At 47.2% G+C, this 26,889-nt stretch overlaps 1 protein-coding gene across 4 annotated transcripts in view; it reads left to right on the top strand.

Moving 5' to 3' along the window:
* The window catches only part of LOC138492643 (tRNA (32-2'-O)-methyltransferase regulator THADA-like), a 511,604-nt gene that overhangs the window by 162,090 nt on the left and 322,625 nt on the right, over nt 1-26,889 (top strand). For 3 of the 4 annotated variants that reach the window (XM_069619943.1, XM_069619946.1, XM_069619945.1), the window contains 2 exons: nt 11,220-11,417; nt 12,779-13,484. In XM_069619943.1, coding sequence (XP_069476044.1) covers nt 11,220-11,417; nt 12,779-13,484 — 904 coding nt within the window. The remainder of the gene's footprint in view (nt 1-11,219; nt 11,418-12,778; nt 13,485-26,889) is intronic. The other variant, XM_069619944.1, reaches the window with a different exon arrangement.

The raw sequence follows: 26,889 nt of genomic DNA on the forward strand, positions 1-26,889 counted from the left end.
ATTAGGGGCCCTTGCCTTCAAATGGGCAAACACCCATCTCTAAGATACTATCTCCTAGGAAGAAAGTTCACACTCGTCACGGATCATGGTCCACTAGTGTGGATAAGCCAACGAAAGGACTCTAACTCTCGAGTCATGCGTTGGTTCCTAGACCTACAACCCTACTATTTCACTGTGGAGCACCGGAAAGGTAAAGACCAGGGGAAAGTCGATTTCCTTTCTCCATTTCCCTGTGAAACAGATGCGGCTCCATCGCATAGAGGAAGGGAATGTGAGAAACCAGTAGGTGTCTCACCTAGTAGTCCCCAGGGATCTGTCATCCAGATGGCAAGGACACAGCCATCGCTTTTGGATCCAGTTCCTGGGGATAGACCAGTGCGGGAAATCACCTGAGTGAGGGGTTTTCGTGGAGTTGGACACCGGATGGTGAGACGCGGTATCCCCTTTCTTGTAACACCTTTATCCCATCCTACCTGGTAGGATATTTAGGAACTCTAGCCCCCCTACCCTTTTGCAACACGAACACTTTCTCACTGACAGCCCGCTCTAAGGGAAAACAGACTTAACACCTGAGCCGTATACCTGACATGTCCCAATACAATGGTCAGGCAATTACTGACCATCACACACACCTGACTTCCATTACACTTCCTCAAGCTGATAAAAGGCGGAGCACCAGAGCACACTTGGAGGGAAGCAAAACACACGAGGAAACAGCAGTTCCAAGATGGCAGTTTAATGAGAGATGAAAGATGGCAAAACGGAAAGGGATCATGAGGAGGCAAGTACCCTTGACCTTTTCGACAAGGAACTGTTGCTTTCATGAGTCCCTGAGATTGGAAAACAAAAGACAAGTAAAACAGGCTGAAGAATCCTACATTCTGTGTCTGAGATACCCGGGGGCCTCCTGTGTCAATAATGAAGGAGTGGAGAAACAACTGCCACTGTGGTACCTTGGCTCCAAGAACAAAGCTGCTTCAGTGAAAACAACAAAGCCGGTGAGTTGGGGAGTCTGATACAAGACCGGTCTGTGTTGAAGCCAATGTTGCAAGCAGCAACATTGTATGGCGAGCGCTGGAACGAACATTGTTATAACACCTGTGATAAGAGATGCAAGTGAAGATAAACTCCTGATGAGTGATTGAAATGCTAGCTACAATACCTTTGACAGAGTGGTCCAGCACTGTGTTGGTGCTCAGACGAAGGTCTCTGTAAGGTATCCAGCTGAGGAGTAACGAAAGTAGATAAATTTGATCTGAGCCCGGCGGAGGGAGATCATTTGAAAGTGAACCAATAAATGTGAATCAAAGTGGTCCTGCGACAGGTCAAGCAAACTCCTGTGCACAGCCGAAAGTCTGAGATTTTGATGAAATGGAGAATGTTTGCAAAAATACACAAATCTGGTCCGAGCCCGACAGAGGGAGACTAATTGAAGAATTTGTGTTAAACTGGGTCTGAGCTCGGCAGAGGGGGACCTGGGTGAATCGAAAATGACCCAAGAAGTTGTACATGAATATCCTGAGGAGAAATGAACTTATGGATGTTTGTTTGTCGTATCAGGCCCTGTGAAGTAAGAGACTTTCAATGGCAAAGAGACTTTGGTACAGGAGAACCTGATACTGAGATTTCCATCCTCGTGCTAGAGAAGCCAGGGACTGTGCTAAGCTCGAGTGTGCCGCCTTGTCCCGTGCTGAAAACATGGGGAAGGGAAGCCAATGGCTTGAATAACCTGACATATCATTTCTTGAAGGCTTTTCTTTTGCATAACATTGTTTATCACACTATTTGTAATTAGAAGTAAGGATTGACAATAGGCTTATTAGTATAGGCCCTTTTACTTTGACAAGACACCAAGAAGACTGCGCCCATCTTTAGATAGGTAGGTGTTTTTCAAACCCAGTTGAAGTTCAATAAACAACCTTGAACTGTGATCACGTGTGTCTGTCTTACTGTTTGATACCATGTTTGATTACAGGTGCCTTGGGGGCAAAACTTTGGTTCTTCCTGGGGTCGCCAGGGCCTCTACTCCTCATCTTTGCTTCCAGCGTGCTCCACAGCAGGCTGGTGGACTCAGCCTTGTTTCTGAACCCGACGGCGCACCTTTCAGCGGTCATGCCACTACCAAATGAGTCGGCTCCCTGCCGGCTCTCATGATGCTCCAGCAACATTCTGTTTTTCCTGTCTCTCTCGCAGAGAGACTCGACTGCTCCGGCTGCAGCGTTCTAACTTCAAACTTTTCGGGCTTTGTTCACGTACTCCTGGCCTCCACGTTTAGAGCTGCTTAGTCCATTCTTGCTTTCTTTTTTATACTGTTGACTCCTCCCTTGCGTATCATCAACACCATATTGGAAAGTCTCTTTGGCACTGTTCATGCCTCCAGTGAGCTACCTTGTTACAGTACTTGGCTGGCTTTGCTTATGGTTATTATTCCATATGCGTTTCATCTTTTTCTTCATCCCAGTATGTTTTACACTTGTCACAGTCGTTGATTTACAATAACACATGTTCCACGATCAATGATGGGATAAAAAGATGAATGTGAGGGTAAGGGTTTATGTGATGGGGTTGTATGGAGGCTTTTCCCCAGGTGGATGTTCTTGTCCACAGGAGGAGAGTCCCTCCCTATGAGGTCCTCCGGCATATTACCACCCCTAGGTGGGCTATTGGGTAGCAGCTTCACCTCCCTAGCTGCATAGGAAAAGGCTCCCCCCTGTGAGAAGTGACAAGACCTGGTGAATTGTCACACCACATAATATATCTACTGACAACTATATTGTAAGATGCTGTCCATTAGAGTAATTTCTACAATTCCAGCTACATTCTTGGATTTTGACACAATTATGAACACTATCAAATTTCAAGACGCAAAGCACAATTTAAATCTTAAGTGTGCAGTTCCACAGATAGGTAAACATGCTCATTCCTTTTTTGCAGATTGTTTGAAAATGTGGTTACAGAAAACAAGTCCTATTAAAAAAAATACTGTCAATATCCCCAAAACCCATATCTATACAAGTAAAAAGTAGAATTTTAGCCATAAGTAAACTTAAAAGGTACTTTTTGTTAGTTTGTAGATAGTTAAGAAAAGCTTGTCCATTGGTCTTAATAGGACAAAGTCTGTTTGAATCTTGCGGTTTTAATAAAGTAAGGTAAGTATAACCAGTGTTTTGAAGGAGCTGCAAAAGAGGCAACCTTCAGTCTGTTGTGGCTAGTGGACATCACCTGAAGTAGTCCAGACTCCAGCTCGATGACCAAAGGGCCGGAAAAGATATTGCAGAGCTGGAGCTCGACTCTGTTTTAATGGTTACCATAGAAGGGTAAATTGGGGGAGGAGCTTGAAGGACTGCACACAGTGCCCCAAGCCCCTGGTGAAGAGGACCAACAACGGATTGGAAGTCCTAAGCCTCCAAGAAGGTGACCCAGGTCGATAAATACCAGTGAGCAAGCCAACGAATCATAGGTGCAAGGGTCAGGGCGGGCGTTGGGATCAGTCTTGGTTGAATGTGCAGGTTCCATTTGCAGGATCTGCAGGCAGAATGCTTAGTGATGGCTGGGTGATGAAAATAATGTAGGCAAAATTGCGTCTAGTGACATGCGTAGTGGACAGCATGGTTGTACCATTAGTGGCGAGAAATCACAATGGGGACCCTTTGAAGCAGGGTAGGTCACAAGATGCTCCAGTTAAGACCTTATGGGATGCAAGATGGTCCCATGAGGAGCAGCTGACGAGATCTGAGCTAGGCTGTCCCATAAAGGACCAGCTACATTTTAGCATCACCAACTAAAATACTGTTCTGTGGCTAGGCAGTAGGGACTCCTTCTTCAGAGCCGGTGAGTAACTGCTTCATGGGTGCTCCAAAGGGCTGCAGGCACGGATGCTCCAGCAACTCCTGCCAGAAGGAAGAGCCAGCAGTGGGACTCCTGAATACGGAGAGTCCGAGTTGCATTGTAAGTAGGATCAGGAGTTAGCATAGCAGCCTCATGGCTCCTCATTGGCAGCTCTTCTCTCCAGGAGCTCCCAGCATGTTTCAAGGTACAGATCTGTGGAATGGACAGGGGTCTCCCAAGTGATACAAACAAACGTGCAGCGATTTAGCCCAACCCACCAATCTACAGCCATGCATCTTTCAAAGTTTTGGTAGCCATCCCATCGGTATTGGCCAAGCAAATTTTACTTTTGCAAGTACGCACAAAAGGATGTGGATTGATGTGTCTTGGAGACAGTCATCCAGTCTTAACCAGATTTCATTCATCCAGTGATACCTTTGTGAGCTCTGGGAAGAGCCCACTTAGGTAGAACTGCCTCATGGCACAAACATAGAAAAGAAGACCACAAAGAAAACGGCAAGGTGTAGAACTTAAAATACATTGCTAGTCACATTGCTCCTGATTGGCGAGGAAATAGCTACCAGAGCAGTAAAAAGACTACAGAGTGGTGCAGCCAGAAGTAAAATAAGTACCTGCCACAAGCCTATTCCTTAACATACTTTCTGAGGTATATAACTCACCCTGGGACAATATGGGATGCTCTTTAAGGGATCTATGTGATCCGACCGTGGCTGATTTTACCGCGGCCGGAAAGTTTGCATGAGAAATGTGCGAACCAGCAAATGTTTGCACCTTTCTCATGTGACCACATGTACATACCCATACCCACACCCCCACCTACACCCACAACACACCCATGATATACCCCCCACCCACACCCTCAACACACCCCCACCCACACCCCCAACATAAACAAACCTCACTTACCTTTTTCTTCACACTGAATCCCTGCGGCGCCAGTTCCCTTTCACTTCTGTGATCGGGAACCAGCACTGCAGGGTCCTTTTCTTTTCTTTTTCTTTTATGGGGGCTGCAGGTTTTTTTTTTTACTTACCTGCAATGCAACCACCAAAGGTTCGAACTTTTGGAGTTTCGAACCTTTGGTGGTTGCATTTGTAGAACTTTTTGTTGATGCAACCGTTTAGATATGGTCTTTTTGTACAATAACTCTTTAAGTACCCTTGTCTAAGGAGCCATATGGACTACCCTGCGTAGCACATCAAAAATGAGTCACAGCTTTCATGGAGACCTTTGTACAAGTCTGTCATTAAAAAGGTTCTCGGTACCAAAAGGGCAGCAAATGTTTAGGGGACTACACAAATTAGCAAAAGGAGAGCCAAACATAGCTTAACCCTGACTAAGCTTAACATGACGGGGACCCAGCTGTAACCTTGAAGAAGTTCATCTGATATTTTTCTGACAAGACTCTGACATCAGGGGAAGTGGTCTTAGTGACGTTTCCATCGTACAACATGAAATGTCAAGGAAGGGCCACCTTTGCAGTGTACACCGGCGGACCACTTGACCTTGCAAAATACATATCTGTTTTCTAGGGTGCAAAAAAGGTAAGCGTTGACAATTTGACTCCTCGCATGAGGCCAGGTCAGAACCCAATGAAAGCTGGACTTTGGTCAGAAGGCTTCACCACCAGCTCAGCATAATATTGCTCAACATGGATGCTGCACAGCAGGACAGAGGCCACATTCCCCACTACATCCCATAGAAGACCACCTTAAAATAACAGAAGCCTAAATTATTGCATAAATAAGCAAGTACATGCCTTTTTGAAACTTGCTATTCAATACCAATGGAGTCCCTCATCATCACAAAATAAGAAAGGAATAACTTGATAGATATTGCTGATTTAAAAAAGAAAAACACCAAAAGGTTACAACCGATCAATCACAAAAGAAGAAAGCTTTGTTGTAAGGGATTTTTTGTAATGTCCAGTCTGGGGCAAGACTTTAGAAAGCCAACTTTTACTGAACAGAGTTACACCCCTTAGATTTAGCCTGAACTAGCCAAAGGTTTCCTAGCAATGTCTGAGCAGCCAGGCTTAGTTTAGGAAGGATGAGGGCTGTAGTGAGACACACAGTTCTCGGAGTATACACTTAGTTCAAGGACACACTAGAAGTTATATGAACATAAGCATTTATTTTAAATGGACTGCCAGCAAACAGCTACAGAAATGGTATGAACTCGAGCAAAAGGAACTACATGCGACCCAATGTGCAATGTGCAATGCCTCAAACCTACCTAGAAGGTTTGCTGGAGGATTCAGGCAAAGTAACTGAACTGTATCAGATTTTAATTGACGGAATTGGAATGGACATGGAGAAAAGTGGAATGTGTAAACAGTTTGTAATAAACTAAAGCACAATAAAAACATTTTTTTTTAAAATTAAGCCTTTATTTTATATATACTAAGGCTTATTACATTTAAGTAAGGTAAGTACTATCACACAGTAGTATTAAACACAGAATACTTGCAATATCCAAAGGATAATAAATACTTTAGAACAATGGTAAGGTAACAGAAAAGTAGCAGAAACATCTGAAATATGTATGCAAGCTTGTATAACTTTAGTTAACACCTGCCTAACCAATCTCAAGAAGTCCATCCATATCCTAGGTGAGTCTCAAAAGAGTTAAGGGGGGCACTTGGGGTCCAGTGACCAAGGGCTGAGGGAGAGAAGGCAGGTGAGCAGTGCACAAGGCAGAGTCTATGAAGATTTCTTCAAGTTTACAGGTATCAGTTAGGTTTCTTTGGGTAATGAGCACAAAGGGTTGTCTACCCCAATGTTGCTTACTGTAGGCCTTGGAGGGGGTGCAAGTAACAGCTGAACTGCAACCCTCCGAAGTAAGGGGACAAGAAAGCAGTCCCCTGCTAAGTTTTTGGGCTGAACAGTACCTTGTAAGTGAAGAGGCTGTTGCAGCAGGACGGACCCCAAGGAGAGGTGACAGCAGACCCGGTTCAGGATTCTTGGTCTTGGCGACTTGGTCTTGGCGACTGAAGAAAAGAACTGGGGATGGATCAGGTGGTTGCACTTGAGCAATTGGATGCCCAGCTGAAGTTCTTCGCAGCACTGGCTCGTTGGTGCCTCTTTCAAGGTTCGGTTGAAGGACTGTTGTATTCGGTGGAGTTTGCACTGTTTCTCAATCCTCGTCCCGGCTGGGGGGACTTTCTGGAGCGGGGTCCTGTCACTGGCGGTTCAGAAGGATGCCTATCACGTTTCAGATGAAACCGCCCTGCAGAAGATGTTGCACCGCAAAATGGCACAGGACCCCTGGGCATTGCGAAATTGCAGACCGTGGAAGTCGCAGCTCATCCAGCAATGTTGCAAAATGCAGTTCATCTTCAGACTAGTTAGGCCTCCAGTACAAGGGCAAAAGTCGTCCTCTTCCGGGCTTCCCTGTCGCACAGAAGTTGAGGTCAGGACTGCAGCAGTTACTCATCCGGCTCTGGCAGTCGCTGGAAGTGGCTACGGACATCCTTCTTCCTCGGGTCTTCAGTTCCAGTGGTCGACTCTGAGTTTCTGCTCCAGGACCCTGGTCTTTTATACCCCCAAATCAGGAAGGTTCAGCGACCATTTTAGGCACACTTGTCTCCCTTCCCGCAGCTGTGAAAGCAGCCTGCGACCAAAGTCCACAAAAAGTTGCATAAAAAGGTACACTCCACCAGCCTGTCAGATAAACTTGAAACATTAACTAAAAGTTGCTGGAAAAATGAGAAAAGGGAGACTGTGTTTGCCCTCAGCACTCCACTTAAGGTGGGGTGTGATGATCTTGCGAAATGAAATACAGGTGGGATAAAAAGTGTCCCCCTGCCACCTTAACATGTGTTAACACAGGTAAAATAACAAGGGATGCTCCAGGAGCTCCCCAGCAACACTGCACAGATATTGATGTGTGCTGCAGTAATAAAATGTAGATGCCAGAAAAGATGGAAGAAAGCATAAATGCATTAAAAAGTATCAAAAAGATGTAAAAAGGGTTCCCATGGTCAGAGTAAAAGAATGAGTGAGCGTGGAAAAATGGTCCCCACTCACTAAGGAGAATAAGTCCAAAAATCCAATAGTCCAGCAAAAATGCTGGGGGATTTACAAAGTGGGATGAATTTCGCCCAAAAAGGAAAATCTACCTCACACTTGTTCAAAAACAATACAAGTGCTAAGACACAATCCCTATTTTGGGGGAATCTAGGGCCACTTTTCAGGGCCACTCCACTTTTTGCTTTTTTGCCTTTATTATTTGGATCACTGACTTTGTTTGGTGTCTATAGGGACTTCTCCTGTGGTCCCCTGCGTTGTAACTCTTTTTACCTTATTTAAAGTATATGGTGTTTTGTGACGCCCAAGGTGCAGAGTCTCAGTTTTTCCTCTACGCCACCCCATTTTTACCCTATGGTGATTCTATCTCCCTACTTTGTTTTTATGGAGTGGGTTGGTGGCAGCTATACTTTAGTTTTGGCTTCACCAGGGGTGAACGCTTTTTATTATACTCTATTGATAGCCTAATGTGCCTTTTCGGTTGCTTGTGGGGAACCAGTGAATTTATTGCTCTCTCCCATTTTGTAGTTTAGGGCTGAGCAACCATGAAGTGGCATTAAAATGGCAGTTCTGATCATGTGACCTCTTTATGAGTCCACAATGGCCAGTTGAAGTCACTGAGTGGTTTTGGCCAGTATAAAACCCACAGCATTCCCTCTCACTTCCAGTGGGGAATGTTTTGGCTAAGTCCTACTGACCAACCAGAATGGTCTATTATCTGACCCTTTTTTCCCCAGTCTCCTCTAGTGGTTGTGGGCTGGCCCTTGGCCAACTCCTTTTTGTAGTGGACTTAAGGCCATGCCTGGTCCCTTCTTCTCGCTCTTGTTTTCCTGTTCTGCTTGAAAGAAGCCTTAAGAGGTTTTTCCTGCCGATTCCTACTGTTCTTGCCATTTAAAGCCCTTTCTTGGCCATATGGGCTGCTTATAGTGCTTTGGGCATATCCAGTTTTGTGGGTGTTTTTTCCTCTAGTGGTCCAGTCCAGGCTTCCTGAAGACTCCTGCTGCCTATCTGCACCTGCAGGTTCGGTTTTCTAGGCCGTATACCACGTCTTTCCGCTGTTTACCACCAGCATCTCCCGCATGGCTGTGGGTCACTGCTGTCACCTAGACAGGTGCAGAGACCTCAACACCCCACCTGGTTTTCTGCTTAGCTGAAGCAACAAGAGTTCCTCCAGCCATATCTGTGAGCTTGGAGCATTTTCTTCTGACAAGTCTGCCTTCTTTGTCCACTGAGCCATTGGGAGCCATATTCACGGTCTCCTTTGCCTTCCCTGTGCCTTCCTTGACGAAATCTTCACTTCCGGCTTTAAGATCGATGCCGCAGGAAGGTTCTTTATTCCTTTTCTGGGTAGTCTGGCTATTCGCTGGCTCAGGGTAGAAAATGGGTTGTTTTGCCATGGTGGAGCTGATTCTAGAAACCTACTAACGTGAGTACTTACCTTTGGGTTTTGGGGTGGGCGATTATTTGTGATACCGTCCCCCCAGGTCCCTCTGGTCTAGGGTCGAGATTCTTTGGAGGCAAGTCTCAAAGTCTCAACCGCATTTCGCAAAGTCTTCAATAGGGTGGCCTCCTGTTCTGCTGGATCTTCCTCTGGAGTTGCTGGTTTATCCTCCAGCCTCTGATTCTCTTTTTGGGGCCTTCTATGATCCTCCCTGGGGTTGTGTGCTGTGGAATTCGTACTTGTGGGGTAGAACTGACTTAAATTAATGCGAATGTCCCTTGAATGTAATCCCATTCATTCCTATGCCACTTGTGACCTGTTCTGGAACACTCCTTAAGTGACTGTGGCGGATTCTCAACTGCCCGGGGAGGTTTATGCTGTACGACTAGGGGTTCAGTGAGCTCTGGCCAAGAACTAGAATTTTAGTACTTACCTCTGATTTTTAAATCATTTTTTACTTGTGCTCTGCTTTTCTCCCATGGTAAATATATTTTAACATTGTAACACATTTTTGGTGACTGTAAACATGTTTCCCTAAAGTTTATTGCTAAGGTTTCATTGTTAACATATATTGTTGATTCTTGGAAGCCATTGGCTGTGGTTTTGAAATATTTCCCATGGTTCATGACTATGTTTGAGTACCATGTGTGCATTTGGATTATTTTTAATACTCTTACCCTAGGGGTTCCAAATGAATGCAGAGTGTTGAACTAGGCTTTAGTCATTTTTAGAATATTTGAGTCTACTTCCCGTTTTGTCTTATCCCCTGCCTGCATGTGTTGGGTGCTGACCACCAGGACCAGGGCCTTTCCATATATACCAGGGCCGGCTGTGTCTAGTTGTGCAGGTCCATAGGGGGGCTTTATCTGATTGCTGGGTCGTGTGGTTCGCCTGTCCCCCCCCCCTCATGTTGATTGATGTTGGGTTCCTACCTGAAGTAGTGAACTACCCACGTATAAGCAGTGGGGTGAGGAGAGTCCTTTAAGACCATTACTGTTTTAATAACACACTAGGTATCTTTTCCAAACTGGTTATTATACCTTAAGTACGTATTTGACCTGATAGATTTGACTGTAATGAGGTATATATTTTTCAGTATATGAATGTAGTGTATTTTTTTAGAGATGTGTATAGACTAATTGTACCTTTGTGTCTATCTGCTACCCCTACCTGTGATCTGAGCCATGTCGCTCTGCCCATGTGACCCACCTTAAAGAGAACATTGGCTTCCCTTTCTTGTCATGTGCATTATCTTCCCCATTAAGGGCAGCGGGGTGGGCACAAAAACTAACAAGTGAGCAAATGGCTACAGACATGGACTCTGATAACCAATCGCCCCCACGCTTACCTGCTCTTCCTCAATATTTCACCTGATCTCAAACACCCCACCCCAACTCAAAGGGCAGAATTCGTTTTGTTAGTAAGCAACCATCCAAGATAACACCACTCTGTGCTCTTCTCTAGCAATACAACCGATGTGTGAACATGCGTCACCTGCAGTTTTACATTCACATAGAGAACAGGTGCTTGCTATCTGCACACCTGAACCCCCATAAGTTTCACAACTTGCTTCTCCCTCTTTACTCCCCAACTCCCACCCCTTGCCTCATTTTAAGAGTGTCACCAGGACGCCACCTCAAAGCAGAAGTCCCACTATACAAGACTCTGTTACATTACATTTTCTGTAGAAACCAAATTGACCATATTTTGAGTTTATTTCTTTGTTCTTTTTAACCCAGTGCTGCTAATGTTGTGTAGTGATGGCACTACTCTATTGCTGTAAGAAAGAAACTACCAGGGTGCTATGTTTCACAGGGTAGGAGATGGAGTGGGGAGGGGTTTAGGTGAGTATAAAGGTGGTGGGATGTCTCCTCAAGGTATCTTGTGTTGTCGCCCTGTAGGCTGATGGGACATCTGAGCTTATCCTACGCTCTTTTAATCATTTCTTGAAGACTTACTGCTTGGAGTGTGACCGCTTTGGGGATACAGAGCGACCAGTCTACAAAGAGTTTCTGCTGAGAATAGCAGCCGTTCCCTGGCAGGTGAAGGCCAGATATGTCCCTCTATGTGCCCTCCTGCCCTACGCAGGGCCTGGCATGGTGAGTATCCTTGGTGTGAGTGATGTGGGCAGGGCATGAGTGATGCTAATAGTCAGCCGGCAATAATCCTGTCCTCCCACGACCCTGCTACGTCATCAGTGGTCCCACGCAAAGCATCTCTGTTAGTAACAAGATCACTCCTGCTAATGAACCGCAACATATATTACTAACACTAAGATCCACTTGGCTCTAGTGTATCTTCATCCTGACTGTGTTACACCTATTTTACCAGTACTGTGACCCTCACTGCTATGCCAATGCATCTCTGCCCTGTCTTGCACCACATTCTATATCAAGAACAGAACACTCCTAAAATGATACAATGCTCTCCCTCCCACACTTGCTGCACCCCAATGCTAAACTAGCATTATGACCCTGCACAGCTCTTCTAATGAACCAGTGCCATAATCTGCAGCTGGCCCTGCCACACCCATAGTTGGCTCTACCAATGGACAACTACAACCCTGATTTTCAGGATGACTGCTACCCTGCAGGTATCCTTGATAACTCAGTGAGTGCACCTCTGCCTGGTCCTGCAGTTCTCCTGCTACACCGACACTGTCAACCCCCCCCTTTTGTGACACGCTCATTCAAATTTCCAAAGGTCTGGTCAGCGTAACTCTGCAAAGTAGCTTGACCCTAATTACCGAAAAGTCCACCCTGATGTATGCTTATGCATCTCACTCCTAATCGCTTACACCCTCTGCAATTTCAAATGCTGGTATCAAAGACATCTGTGTTGAAGATACTTGAACCAAAGGGACAGTCCTTCAACAGTAAGAAACTAAATTGCTACTAGGCAAGTCCTGGTCTGGTAGCACTCTAAACTACTTCCTAGTACGCATTTCTCCCGACCTACAACACCCTCTTGTATTGCTGTATTTTACTATGACGACATAAAGACATTTTTACAAAGATTACTCCTGACAAAGAGTGGAGTGAGTCAAAATGCTTTGAGCAAGGATGTTTAAAAGAATAGATCTTGAATCTGCAAAAAATAATCTGTCAAAAATCAAGAAATGTTTAATTGAATCAAAGAGCTTGTTATTTGTAAAAAGTCTTTATGTTGTCATTGTAAATGGTGAAATACTGTTCTTTCGGTAGAACAGTTATATTGTTTACTTGATCATTTTTCATTTTGAATAGTAGTGTGTATTTGATGAGTTCAAAATTATTGTATTAAATTTGATTTAACTGAACTAGTTGTACTTCTTGTTCAAATTTGGAGAAACTGAATCTCTTCTTCAAGCAGAGAGCATTGAAGGCTCTAAAAGAATTTGGTTAGATTTCAATTTGTATTCTTTCCATCAAATTTCATGGATGGCTTTCAATGTCCATGTATCTGTGGTTCTTTTTTCTAGGTTCTGGAGGTGTATCGAGAGCTCCCGCAGCACATCTTAAGCTGCCTCTCTACAAACTACCTTAGCCCCATGGCATCAGACGTCTACAAGACCATCTTGCAGCTCCAGCATAGATCATGGGCAGAGGAAGCAGCCAAACCATCAGACTTGGAACTGGCACAAAAGTGGGCTCGCTGCTGGCTTCCTGTCCTTTCTCGAGCTCTCACTTCCTCTGCCCCGCTCCTGCAGAGGAACGCCTCCAACTACCTCCTGGGGCAGACCCTAAGTACCTTCCCTGCCTCGTATGATCTGCTTGCACGTGACTTCCAGGGCCCAGGCTCTACTTCGCTTCGTGCTTGGATCACGCTGCTCAGTGTTGTCAAGATGACCACTGGGGCCATGCCATCGAATGAGGACGACCTGGGCAGGCTGGGCCTTTGCATCCATTCTGCAGATGAGGCAGTGCGTCTCGCAGCAATGGGCCTCCTGTGTTGCAGCCCCAGAACCACTCAGCCATTGTCAGAGACAGAAATCAGGCTCCTGGAGGAGTGCTTACCACAGAGTATGAACTCTGACTCCTCCGGCTTTCGGCAGCTCCTACAGGCCTCTGTAAAGAAGGTTCTGGTCCGCATGCGGGACAGCGGCCTTGCCAACTTGCGCTCTTACAAGGGTAAAATGTCTAAGGGGAGAATGGCTTCTACAGATGGAACTTTTTTCCAGGGTATAGGTGAGTAAAATATGCTCGGAACAGACGCAACGTTTTCTTACATGACAATTCCATACATCTGACCAACCTGTTGACTACTACTGCCGCGGTCTGTCTCTTTTCAAATTGCTTGTAACCCGTTACTGTTTTTCAGAGCATACCCAAATGAGATTGAATATTTGGCTGTTAGCAAGATCTGTTTAGATGCACATGCAATTTAACCCACATCAAGGAATGCTTGCATGTTTTCCGACTTTTGGTATGAATTTCTGTAAGGCGATTTCACCTTTGACAGGAAACACTCATGCAGGATCTGGCCCATGACAGACAATGCTATTGGGAGGTCTGCCACTTCATGGGAAATTATCTTGGGAGGCCTGGCTCTTGACAGGAAATACTCCTGTGTGGTTTGATGCTTGACAGTAAATGCTCCTTTGTGGTTTTCCTGTAAAATGCTCCACTGTGATTTGTCCTTGAGAGGAAATGCTCCGGTGTTGTCTGCCACTTGAGGGGAAATGCTCCTGTGTGGTTTGCCCGTTGACAGGAAATGCTCCTGTGTGGTCTGCTCGTTGACGGGAAATGCTCCTGTGTGGTCTGTCCTTTGACGGGAAATGGTCCTATGTGGTCTGCCACTTGGGGAGAAATGCTCTGTGTTGTCTATCCCTTGATCAGGGAGTGTACATCTCGGCGAGGACTGTGGTTACCGGCCATGTCTGCCCTCGACACGCGGTGATTGTCATTCCCACCCCAGGGTTCTTCCGGGATGCAAATGTTTTCATTTTTATTTTTTTGAACAGGAGATGGGCTGCGCATATATTGCACGTGCCCAATTTCCCATAAAAAAACAAAAAATGTCCGCCATCATATGTTCCTGTTAGGGTTTATTTTACAAATGTTGCTGTCTGTGACAGAACGTAGGAAAGCCCACCTTTGGTGAACAGGGTTACACTTCCTAGGTTTGGCCTGAACTACACCCAACGGTATGGTAGCAATGGACGAGCCTCCAGGCTTCGTCCAAGGAGGGAGGAGGGCTGTAGTAGGTACACAGAACTCTGAGCATACCTTGGTTCAAGGAAACACTGATACACTGTAAAGTTGTATACAAAATAAGTATTTATATACACTAGGGCACACTGTTATCCTTTTAAGTTCAGGTAAGTAGAAAAACATATTCACTGTAAGAGAACTTGCAATATTCTTAGCACATGTAAACCATATGCATTCATAGGTTAAGTATGTCCAGAATAGCTTTTAGGGTAATCAATCACCTATAAAACCACCTGAAACATATATGCAAACTGTTCCAAACTCTTAGAACTTTGTATCCAACCTGTTTTATGAGTCTGTCAATGTTCAGAGGGGTCACTGGGCCACCAGTGGGTTTGGTAGAAAAGACAGGAAAAGCAAAGTGCAGTGTCGAGTGGTGGGATCCCTCTGTATTCCATCCAGTTGCAGGTAAGTACAACAGTTGGTTTCACAAGCTGAGGGAGATTAGGATGACCCCCTGAAGCATTGCCCGAAGGACCAATGTCCCAGGGCAGGCGGATTTCCTGCTAGAGCACAAAGCGTTGTCCCCTACCTGCCCAATGTAACTCTATGAAGACCTGAAGGGGTGCAAGACACAAGCTATCTGCAGCCCTCAGAGTCTCCGGATCATGCAAATAGCCCTCAGAGTCTCGGGATCAAGCAAACAGGCTCTAGGTAAGTTTACCAGTACATGGACAGTACCTTTAAGTGAAGAAGCGGTTGCTGCTGGAAGGTTCAAACGCTGAGGCGACAGCAGACTAGGTCACAGGTTTCCCAGTCTTGGAGACAGAAGAAGGGGACTTTGGTGGATCTGGCGACAGCTCTCGTGCAGACAGACACCCAGCAAAGTATCTTCTCGGTTCTGGCTTGTTTGAGACATTTACAGACTTGGTGGAGTGGCAGTTGTTGCAGCGGTCAACTCTTCTCCATTTCACGGTCCTTGCCTCTGGTGAGGGGACTTTCTGGAGCTGGCTCGAGTTGCTGCAGGCTTAGGAGGGTGACCACAGAGTTTCCGGCAGAACTGCTCTTCTGAAGATGGTGCACAGCGATGCAGCACAGGTTCCAGGGTTTTGTGGAATTTCAGGCCATGAAGGTTGCAGCTCTTCCAGGGATGGTGCAAATTGTAGCTTGTCTCCAGACTGGTTAGTCCCACCAGTCTATGGGAGGAAGGTGTCTTCTTGAGATCTCCCCTGTCGCTTGGAAGTCGAGGTCGGGCAGCAGCGGTTACTCAACAGGCTCTGGCGGTTGTTGGAAGTTGCTGGTGGTGTCCTTCATCCTGCTCTGCTGATACTTATGTTTCAGTGGTCAACTTCGAGTTTCAGCTCCAGGACCTCGGAATCTATCCAGGAACTCTGGCTGAGCCCACCAATCATATCCCATGCACCATTCAATTTTGGGGGGAGTGGTTGTCCAATGGGACAGCCAGCCTCCCAGTCTGAACTGGTTTCATTCAGGTACACTCCAAGACAAAGGACATGGAGTTGCAGTCACATCCCCACTTCCAGTCCTTCCCGTCACTTAGAAACCCTTTGCAGGCTTTCCTTACGAAGCCTGGCAAAGACAAAGGGACAAGAGAATCCTCCCCAGAAAGGTAGAAGAAGGCATAAGAAAGGACAAGTCATCTTGTTCGGGGCTTAAAAAATATGACCACCATTTTGGGTAAATGGTGTCCTTTGTTTCCGCTGCCACAGCTGCGAAAACAGCCTACAATAAAAGTTCACAAAAAGACCTGTAAAAGGTACACTGCCACCAACCTAAACAATTGGACCTGTCACAGTAACAAAACATTACTGGAGAATGGAGAAAAGGGATACATTGTGTCCCCTCAGGACTCCACTTAAGGTGGGGTGTGCTGATCTCGAAAAATAAAACACATAAGGGATAACAAGTATCGCCTTGCCCTCCTAACATTAGGAGCTAGTCAGGAAAATAAAGAAACAATGGAGGGTACGCTCTAGGAGCTCCCAGCTCACTTCACAGAAGCTGTGGTGTGCTGCTTTAGTGAAATGTAGATGCCAGAATGTTGGAGGAAAGCATGACTCCAAATAGATGTTCCCATAAGTGGTCAAAACCATTACATACGGATTGCCACCAGGGGGCACGCAGATGAGGGCACCTTAAACTTCAGCTCTTGTCCACCCTCGAGCAAAGGGGTCTTGAACCCCCTCTTTGGTATCCCCTCGATTTGGTCTGAGACTGGGGCCCCCTGACTCCCCATGCAGAGCACCTTGAGGCCAAGTTGCAGGAGAATCGCGGCCGCCAAGCCAGGAGGAGCGGGAATCGGAGGAGGGTTACAGCGGCCGTCAGAGCTGAGAACCAGCAACTCCGGATTAAATCAACACAGGAGGCTGCGGCCCGATCTGGGCCTTGATAGCCCACCATGGGAGCCCACTATGAGCGAGGAGCCCGATCTGGACACAGAGCATTGGGGAAGGCACCCCGGTGATCACCATGCTCCCCACGAGTTCATCGTTCACCGCTCCCTCCCGCTGTGAAAGCCAGAATGGTCTGAGGGGCCTGCTGGGTGCTGGCGCCACGACAGGAGACCCCGGTGAAGAGTCCTCCTCTGAGTGGTCCCTATGGGGGATCCTGGGAATCTGTTTCCCCCAAAGCCGCAAGACAGGCTGGAGGGGTCTGCGTGTAGTGCGGAAGTGCCCCCGCCTCCCAGTGAGTTGGCCCGGGCGCGCACCTCTGTTGGTGACCGGGGACCTGGCCTGGCCCCCTGCCCCAGATACCTCCACGATTTCCCCAGCCCTGAGGCACTCGCCATTCCACAGGGAACCTTGTGGATCGGATGACACCTTGTGCTGCCCCCCGAGGTCCTGGCACTTGAACAAGGCCTTTCTACTAGCAGGACAGCGGCCGGAGTTGAAGACCCACGGCCACTAGCTGGTGCCCACCCCGCCACCCAGGGGTCGCAAGGAAGGAGGTGGGAGTCTGGGGATCACTGAGGGCCGGGGCTGGCCGCAGAGCGGGGTGCCACGTGACTAACAAGGAATCTAGGTTGGAAAAGCCATCAGAGGGCCTGCTACCTCCTGACCCCCCGTGCACCTCCCTCAGAGGAACGGTGAGCATCTGGACATACATGGACTGGAGGGAAGCCCTACACCAATTTCAATACTCTTGTGTCTCTCCTTACTCACCCCAGGCCCACGAGAAAAACATGGCAGCGTAGTCCAGCGACCACATGTCCACCAAAAAGACATAGCTTCCCTGTTCGAGGTAATTACGGGCATGAGAGCGGACATAGGGAGTAAACAGGACAAGTTGAACCAGCGAGTGGACAGCATGGACGACAGGTTGCAACAAGTAGAGAATAACCATTCTTCCTGGATGTTTTGGAAACACATATGGACATGAAAATTGCCGAATTTGAAAGGAGAGAGTCGAAAATTACCTTGAAGATGGATGACTTCGAAAACAGGGAGAGGAGAAACAACTTGCGCTTTTTTGTGATTCCAGAAAGAGAAGGTGAAACGGAGAGAGACCTCAAGAGGGCAATACACGAAGCGGCAAAGGCCCTATTTGAGGATGACACAATAGATGAGCCCAGGATAGACAGAGTCTACAGGGCCGGGGGCGCTGCCAGAGGCCCTAGATCAGTGCTCGCTCACTTTCACCACTATGCCGAAAACAACACAATTCTGGACAAAGCACAACAGAAAGGGACGGTGACCCAAGGTGAAGCAAGGATCACAATCTTCCAGGACCTGTCGTCCTATACCTTGGCGAGGCGCAGGCTGTGTAGCCCACTGACCAAATGGCTGAACGAGAAGGGTATTCGCTACAGATGGGGGTTCCCTTTCTCTATCTCATTCGAGAAATACAGGTTTAAGTACCATCTGATCATGAAAGATAAAGAAATAGCGCAGACTTTACCCTCCGAAATCAAAGGCTACCTTGTCCACAATGACAATGGGAATGTGGGAGTCCGGTCTCTCTGGGATGGGTTCAAAGCCACTATACGCGTGGAACTAATAAAACTGGGCTCTGGCAAGAAGAAGGAAAGGTCCCGTCTAGAGCTGAAACTGAGAGACAAGATGGCGGGATTTAGGGGCGCTTTTAGGGAGGGCTCTCGCCAACACCTGGGGTGACACAGGAACTTAGAAGGTATGAGACACAACTGAAAACACTAATGGTACAGGATACAGAACAAAATTTACTATTTCTTAAAAAGAAATATAACGAAAAAGGCGACAAAGCCGATAAAATCCTAGCCTTGAATCTATGGGAGGAACGGAAGAGTAGATTGGTGAACAGGATTGTGTCAGATGGGCCCTGGAGGGTGTACAACGCAGAGGGAATAAGGGAATGGTTCAGAGCTTTCTTTGAGACCCTATACACCTCAGAATATCACGGAGATGGTCATGCATAACCGAGTTCTTGTGCCAACTGCCCATCCCATGCCTCACAAGGGAATCGGCAGTAACCCTAGAAGACCAGATAGGTGGTGAGAACGATTAAGGGGATGAAGGCGGGAACAGCCCCGGGAAGTGACGGTTTCTCTGTCAGATTCCATAAACAATATCAATCCACTTCAGCTCTGTACCTGGTGAGCGTTTTCAACACAGTCCCGGCGGGCAACCCCCTCCCGGAATCAATGATGGGTGCAATTATAGTGGTTGTCCCCAAGAAAGATCAGAACCCAGGCCTATGTTCTTCATATAGGCCGATATAAACGCAGATGTCAAAATCCTAGCAAAATTGGTGGGGAGCAGAATAGAAGGGGGTCTTACCAACTCTTATCCATGGGGACCAAGTGGGCTTTATCAAGGGCAGACGAGGTACGGATAACATCAGGAAAACCCTAGACCTAATTCACTATGCGGAACAGGGGGGAGGGGAAATGGGCCTAGTCACCATAGATTTTGAGAAGTCTTTTGACCGAGTAGAGTGGCACTATATGCACTTCAGACACTGGTTGGCGGCCCTGTACGAAGCCCCCTCGCCTGCATGCAAGTCAACGGGGTATTGACGGAATCGTTTCGACTCCTCAGAGGTACACGCCAGGGCTGCCCACTTTCCCCAGTGCTGTACACCTTGGCCATGGAGCCAATGGCCATCCCAAAGATCAAAGGGATAGTTTTGAGAGGGAACAGAGTTCAAACTATCTCTTTATTCGGACCCAAGCACCTGCTGACAGCTGCCAAGAAATTGCCTGTTCCAACATTGCTGGGCAAAAGTTTAAAATTTGCATCAGAAATCTGAGATGCATGTGGCAAGAAGATCTTGGCAGTGAAACACAGGTGGGAGCAAAGACTAAAGCAGTCCATTTTGTCCTGAGAATGTTACGTTAAGCACTTCCCTACATTCCTAAAGAGGTTCATGCCTCTGTGGTAGGGGCGTTAACCAGTGCCCATCTTGACTACTGTAATAGTCAATTGTTGGGCATCCCTTCCAAACAACTCCAGAGAGCCCAGAATGCGGCTGTCAGATTGATATTTAAATTAAATAAATCCACTCATCTATCCCCATACCGTCGAGAGCTACATTGGCTTTCAATTGCCGACCGCATTAAATTCAAGACAGCATGCATTATTTTTAAATGCATAAATGGTATTGCTCCGCTCTACCTAAGAGAGCTAATTCAGCCATATCACCCAATGAGACAACTACGCTCTAGCGACAGTCACCTCCTGATCATTCCTCATTCAGTTCATACATCTAGAGGTGACAGAAGAGTCTCTGTTTTTGGTCCCAGGTTGTGGAATTCCCTACCTTTACAACTTAGGACCATGAGTTCTCTCCTGCAATTCCGCCGAGCACTGAAAACCTTTCTCTTCAGTTAGATAGCCCCCTTTTGGGGCGGGGGGCTCGTTTTGACCCATATCATCTGCCTCTGCTGGTGTCATCTGCGCCAAAACATGATTAAGTTTGTCATGTGCGCGTTACAAATACAACAAAAATCTAATCAAATCAAAATCAAAGAGACTTTACTGACAGGGGGGATGGAGTGGGAGGGGGGATTTATAACAGTTGTCAATTTCATGAAGAGTTGTGGTTTGATGTAAACAACTGAAAAATGCTAATAAAGATCATAGTTTAAAAAAAAAAGGTTATATACACCACAGTAAAAAGAAGAGTGGAGTGGGGAGAAAGGTTCCCACTCACTCAGAGGAATTAGCAGAAAATCCAGGTGTCCAGCAAAACAGTGCTGGGGGCCTTCTAGAGAGTGGAGATTTCACACAAGAAAGGAAACCTGCTCTAACAGTCCCTTTACCATTTCTATTGCGTCGGCCTCTGGCAGGAGGAGCGCCAGGACCAGAGCACAAAGCTCTGCTTCAGCATAGTGTGGAGGGAGGGAGTGAGGAAAGGGTATGTTTTGTTTTGGGGGTGGGGTGGAAGGATAGAGACTTCCTGTTGCCTCCCCACAATCAAGATGACGCTACCCGGGGAAGGACCTCGGGTGACTGGAAACAGTAGGCGTTTGCATCCAGAACTAGCAACTGGCCGGCGTTAATTGGCTCTAGCCGAGTTAGAAATGATGTGCTCTGTGTATGTCGAGAATTGAGGAGCAAGTGGCATTTTATGCCTGGCTAGTAACTTGTAACTTGACATTTCGATCTCTGAAATTCTCCTGGGGGCCAGAACTTTGATGGGTATTGATCCTGGATGATCTGACCGTTGATCTCAAATGCTCTTTGGTGTCGGACTCTCGATGGTGAAATGCTCCTTGGTGGTCTGATGATTGATAGTGAAATGTTCTTGGGTGGCCTCCCCGTTGACGGTAAATACTTGCTCCTTGACCAGAAATTCTCCTAAATTGTCTGCCTCTTCATGGGACATGTTCCTAAATGGCCTGTCCCTTGGTGGAAAATGCTATTGGGCGACCTGCCCTTTGATGGGAAATGCTAGTGGGTGGCTTTATTGACAGGAAATGATCATGGGTGGCCTGCCCCCTAAAGAGAAGTGCTCCTGGGTGGCCTGCCCCTTGAAGGTAGGTGCTTCTGGGTGGCCTGCCCCCAGAATGGTAGAGCTTCTGGGTGGCCTGCCCCCTGAAGGGAAGTGCTCCTGGGTGGTATGACCCTGAAGGGAAGTGCTCCTTGGTGGCCTGACCCCGAGGTGAAGTGCTCCCCGGTGGCCTGCCCCTTGAAGGAAAGTGCTCCCGGGTGGGCTGCCCCCGGGAGGTAAGTGCTCCTGGGTGGCCTGCCCCCGGAAGGGTTTGTTCTTGTTAGGCAGAAACCTGTGAAGTTCCCTCTGGGACCATTGCAAAAGATTTAAGACTACAGGTGGTTGGCAGTAAACCCGATTGGTAGCAGTCTGTACCACCCAGATTTACCCGGTAGCTGTGGCTGAGCAGTCAGACTTCTCTAAAGAAGAGTTAGGCAGTATACAGAGTATTCACAATGGGTCAAAAGAACACAGTAGAAAAAGCAAACACTGACCAGAGCTTGGTGTAAAAGAGATATAATTATTTATTTAAAAACACATCTAGTTAAGCACACTGACACTAATATCAAGCAGTTCAAAAACATGGTCACTAAAAGATATACACTCCCTTCACCAATTAGTTAGACAAGTCCTAAGTAAAGCAACACTTATTTTCAGACAGCGGTGAGCACTTAACGAAGATGGCACTCTAATCAATCGGTTAAAAAGGGAGAGAAAGGCAGAGCAAAGATGGAAACAGATCCCAACACTTTCGGAAGAACACAGTATGAGAAGAAGGCAGGTTAAAACCGTAAAGTCAAAGTTAACAAGGCCGGACCCACTTTAAGAGGCTCCGGTCGAAATGTGTCCAAGGTCACACGGTTCAAAGTGCCCAAAAGTCTCGCAATAAGTTCAGAAAGAGTCGGACCAAAAAGAAAGGGGCCAGTTAGAAGGTCAAGCCGGCCAGCCCAGTCGGTTGAGGGATTATTGTTACCTTGTAGCAATCTTTAGAAAGGGAGGCCTGGCGGACACGGTACCTTAAAATGGTGAGAACGCTCCAGCGGGTGGCAGCAGTTGCAAGTCGGTGCTTCGTCCGGAGGAAGAGAGGATCTCGTTGGGGAGGAAAGCAGGGGTCCGTTGCACTGCCAGGGAAGAAACCAGCCGCGGAGTTCTCAATTAAAAGGAGCAGTCCTTTTATTCGCGGTCCAGTGTTAAGTGGCTATCCCGTTGCCAGGGTGCTTGGCACGGCAATTCGACCACAAGACGTCCTGGGATGCGAGAAAGGAAGGTAAACTGGTTGTGCCCACCAGTCAGGGGAAGGCGACTCTCCAGCCGGGAGATCTCCTCTTTCGTTGGGAGGTGGTGAGTCGGTTCAGCAGGGCTCCACCGGTGGTGTCGTCGTAGCAGGCCGGCTCAGCTTCTCCCTCGTCGGATTTTCAGGTCCTGTGGCGACTTCTGAAGTTCCAGTCCCAAAAGCCCTGCTTTTATGCAGCACACCCCCATTCACTCAGCCTAGCTGTCAATCAAACATGCTAAGTGGTGAGCCGGCCGGCTCACCACTTGGGCCAATCACACAAGAGTGCGACTTGAGTTGCCAAGGCAACTCAGTTCAGGGTGCCTAAACCCCCTCCGACACCCCCTTTGGTACCCAGACAGTTTGGCACCACTTTTGGAGGCTTCTGTGGAGAAGCCCGCCAAAAAGTGGAACAAAGGGCTCGACCTTTGGTTGTGGAGTTACAGAGGCGAACACAAACGCCATTTTAAAACCGAGTTGTGGCAGAAAAAACAACCGGTGAATTAATATTAAATAAATAAACCGGCGGTATGTTAGAGGCTATGTTAAAAAGTATTAGCCCCAAACAATGGGAAAATCCCATAGAGATATATTCGCGGTTGAATATAAAAAGTAGTATCCACTGCCACCAGCCAAAACTCGACGAGGGGGGACGGGACAGTGCCCCCTCGAATAACAGACCCAGAGGCAATCAAATTGCCCCTACCAGTACGTCCACAATATGATGGTGTGTACTGGTTCTGTTAGTAATTTGGGACTAGTAAAGCCAATGGTGACTTTACATGCCCTGGGAGACAGTAGTCAGACCAAGGGTATGGAGACTATGGTGGGGGGTCACTATGACACCCCGGTGTTACTGCACGGAGGGTGTGGTGTAACACACATAGAAAAAACATATGAGACCCTATGGAGTAAAAGACCACATAGCCCATGAAACACATTAACATTAAAAGGAACACCACAAATCATGTCCAAGAGTGGGAAAAAAAGAGTCTCACTCTTGGCAGGAGAAAAAAACAAACTCCAGAAATCCAGCAAAGCTGCTGGGGGACTCAATAGGTTAGGAAATTCAGCCTAAACAGAGAATTCTCCCTAACAGTTCTCCTGGGTGGCCTGCCCCCAGAAGGGAAGATCTCCTGGGTGGCCTGCCCCTGGAAGGGCTGTGCTCCTGGGTGGCCTGCCCCTGGAAGGGCTGTGCTCCTGGGTGGCCTGCCTACAGAAGGGAAGTGCTCCAGGGTGGCCTGACCCCTAAAGGGAAATATTCATGAATTGGCAGCTCCTTGATGCAAAATGTTCTTGGGTGTGTGGCGGGTCAGGAGGAGGATGCGGGCACTGTGTTAACATTTCCACTGGTTCTTTATTAAATAACTATAATGCCCATATTTTCTTATTGCTATGAGGGTATTCCTTGCCTATATAATAACTAAGGTGTTCGTCAGTCATCAGAAAGTCTCCAAATAAAAATAGTCTTGTGTCCAAAACTAGGTCTACCTGACCCTACCACTATTCTAACCAACTAAATAGACTCCCTTCTCCTGCCTGTCTCTTCTCAAAGAGTTTATTCTTCACTCCAAAGTTCTATTAGTACGCTATTTTGAAATAGTCTCTCGTCACCTTCTGTACCAGTTCTTGGAAGGAACTCCTTCAGTAGGTATTTGGGTTTACTCTCTTTTCTATGCACAATGTTCTTTTGATCCCCTTTTGACCTCTGTCTTATCCTTTGATCCAGGCTACTATGCCTTTGGGGTTCCTCTGATATGTATTTTCTTAGCTGGGATAGGGTTTCTTTGCAATTAATGGTCTCCCTCTTCTGAGGTGGCTTACTTAGCGTTTCTCCTTGATGGGCTCTACAGGCCTTCAATTCACACTCATAGGATTCTCTTGCCGATATCCTCCACTCTACACTTCTTGCTTTACTGGATATTTTCACCTCTTGTGATGCAGGGATAGGGGTGGGCACCACTCAACTTGGTTCAAAACTATCTTCTAGTTCTCTTAAATTCAAGAAAACATCTCAGGGTGCAAGCCCTCTTAAAGCGCCCTGCAACCGGCATTGGAATACCAGAGAGAAAGACCTGGGCATACAGCCCACAGTGAGGACTGCACTACACCTATTGACAATACTGCTGGAACCTATAATACCATCATATTATCAACCATTACTAGATCCAAAGATCCAAAACACCATAACACCATCATATTATCAACCATTACTAGATCCAAAATTCAACTCCAGTCTTTCAATAATAACAGTAGTTAAAAAGAGCCTTGTTTTATTCAAGCATCCAAGCAGATACCAAAGGCCAAGGCTTTCGACCAACGGTTCCTTCTTCAGGCGAAATCTAGCCTGCATGAAAGGTGCAGTGAGCTAGCACTAGAGGATGTAGTAATGATGGTGTTCTACGTTTACATCAGTATTGCCAATAGTTGTAGTGCAGATCTCACTGTGGACTTTGATATTTTCCTCTCTTCCCAGGGTATTTGTTTGCAATGCTTAATGGTCTCTCTTATAGGTTTTTTCGTGATTCTCTTTATCACATCGCTACAATCTCAGTTTACCACCTTTCTATTCCATATCGCGTCAGTTTCAATGGGACAAGTTTTTCCTGATGTATAACGATTCCTTGGTGGCCTCCCGGTTCTCCCATTCTCCCTTTTACCACTGGGTTGTCAGGTAAACGTCCCCAGGACCGGCACTCTCTCAGGTTCTCCTCTTTGGCTCTGGTTCGCTCTCTCTTGAACTTTGCCAGCGTCACGCTCTTGGTCTTGTCCTTCTTTGCGACAAGGTATGGCTGCGGGTAACCGGACGCCTCGCTGTCCACTCAGCGTGCTGGTTTTGGCGTCTTTGGACAGGCGCACTGCCCACGACAAAGCTGTCGTGTTCACGCCACTGTCAGGACTTGGATTCCCGTTTCCTCGGCTTTCCAGTGTGGATAAACAACTGGGCCTGCAGCGTTTCACTCTCACGTTCAGACCACTTCTGAAAGTCGCGGGCTCCGCAGCTCTCCTTGGCTCCACCTATCTCAGCTGTCACGCTGTCAGGGGGCTTCCCCTGCTTATGCCCTCTCTCTGCTTCACCTCTCCTCTGCATAGCCTGCTTTTCCAGTCTACTCATCTCAGGTAAATGGAGGTTTCTCCTTAAAGAGAGAGAGAGATTCTCTTTCTTATTCATGATGACATATTGTGGCTTTGTCTTCAGGCAAATCTCTCGATTTCATACTGTTCTTGGATTTCATACTGTTCTTCATTTCTGATAGTCGCATATATGCCATTAAGGTGAATGGCTTTGGGAGTTCCTCACAGGAACGGGAATCCTTGTCCCCAAAGAGGAGTCCCCTCCCGGTGAAGTGCCACTTGCCTCCACCCCTAGGGAGGGTGTTGCGGAGCGGGTTCACCTTCCTAGCCTCCCAGAGGGTGGGGGCTCCCTCTTGGGGAGAAAGGATGAATTCCCTGGATTTGTCACAGTGGCCACCCCTTTGACAGGAAATATTCCTAGCTGGCCTGTCGCTTGACGAGAAATGCTACTGGGTGGCCTGTCCCTTGATGAGAAATGCTCATGGGTGGCCTGTCTTTGATGAGAAATGCTACTGGGTGGCCTGCCCCTTGATGAGAAATGCTCATGGGTGGCCTTTCTTTGATGAGAAATGCTACTGGGAGGCCTGCCCCTTGATGAGAAATGCTCATGGGTGGCCTGTCTTTGATGAGAAATGCTACTGGGAGGCCTGTCACCTGACAAGAAATACTATTGGGTGGCATATCCCTTGATGGGACATGATACAGGGTGGCCTGTCTCTTGACAGGAAGTGCTAATGAGGGACCTGTCCCGTGATGGGAAATGCTACTGCATGGCCTGATGCTTGATGGGAAATGATCCTGAATTGACTGCTCCTTGATAAGAAATGTTCCTGGATTGCATCCCCCTTGACAGGACATGTTCTTGTGTGGCATCCCTGAAGGGAAATGCTACTGGCTGGTGTGCCCCTTAATGGGAAAAGGTACTGGGTGGGTGGCCTGATCTTTGGCAGAAGATTCTATATGGTGGAATTACTCTTGATGGTGAATGCTCCTAGGTGGTCTGACCCTTGGCGAGAAATGCTCCTGAGTGGAGTGACCAGTGACAGGAAATGCCAATGGATGGGCTGAACTTTGACGGGATATTCTCCTGGTGGTATGGCCATTTATTGAGTCTGCCCCTTGACAAGAAATGCTTATGCGTGGTCTTTTCTTTGGGCGGAT

Source organism: Ambystoma mexicanum, chromosome 10 (assembly GCF_040938575.1).
Source record: "Ambystoma mexicanum isolate Mex_15411 chromosome 10, UKY_AmexF1_1, whole genome shotgun sequence".
Classification (NCBI taxonomy): Eukaryota; Metazoa; Chordata; class Amphibia; order Caudata; family Ambystomatidae; genus Ambystoma; species Ambystoma mexicanum.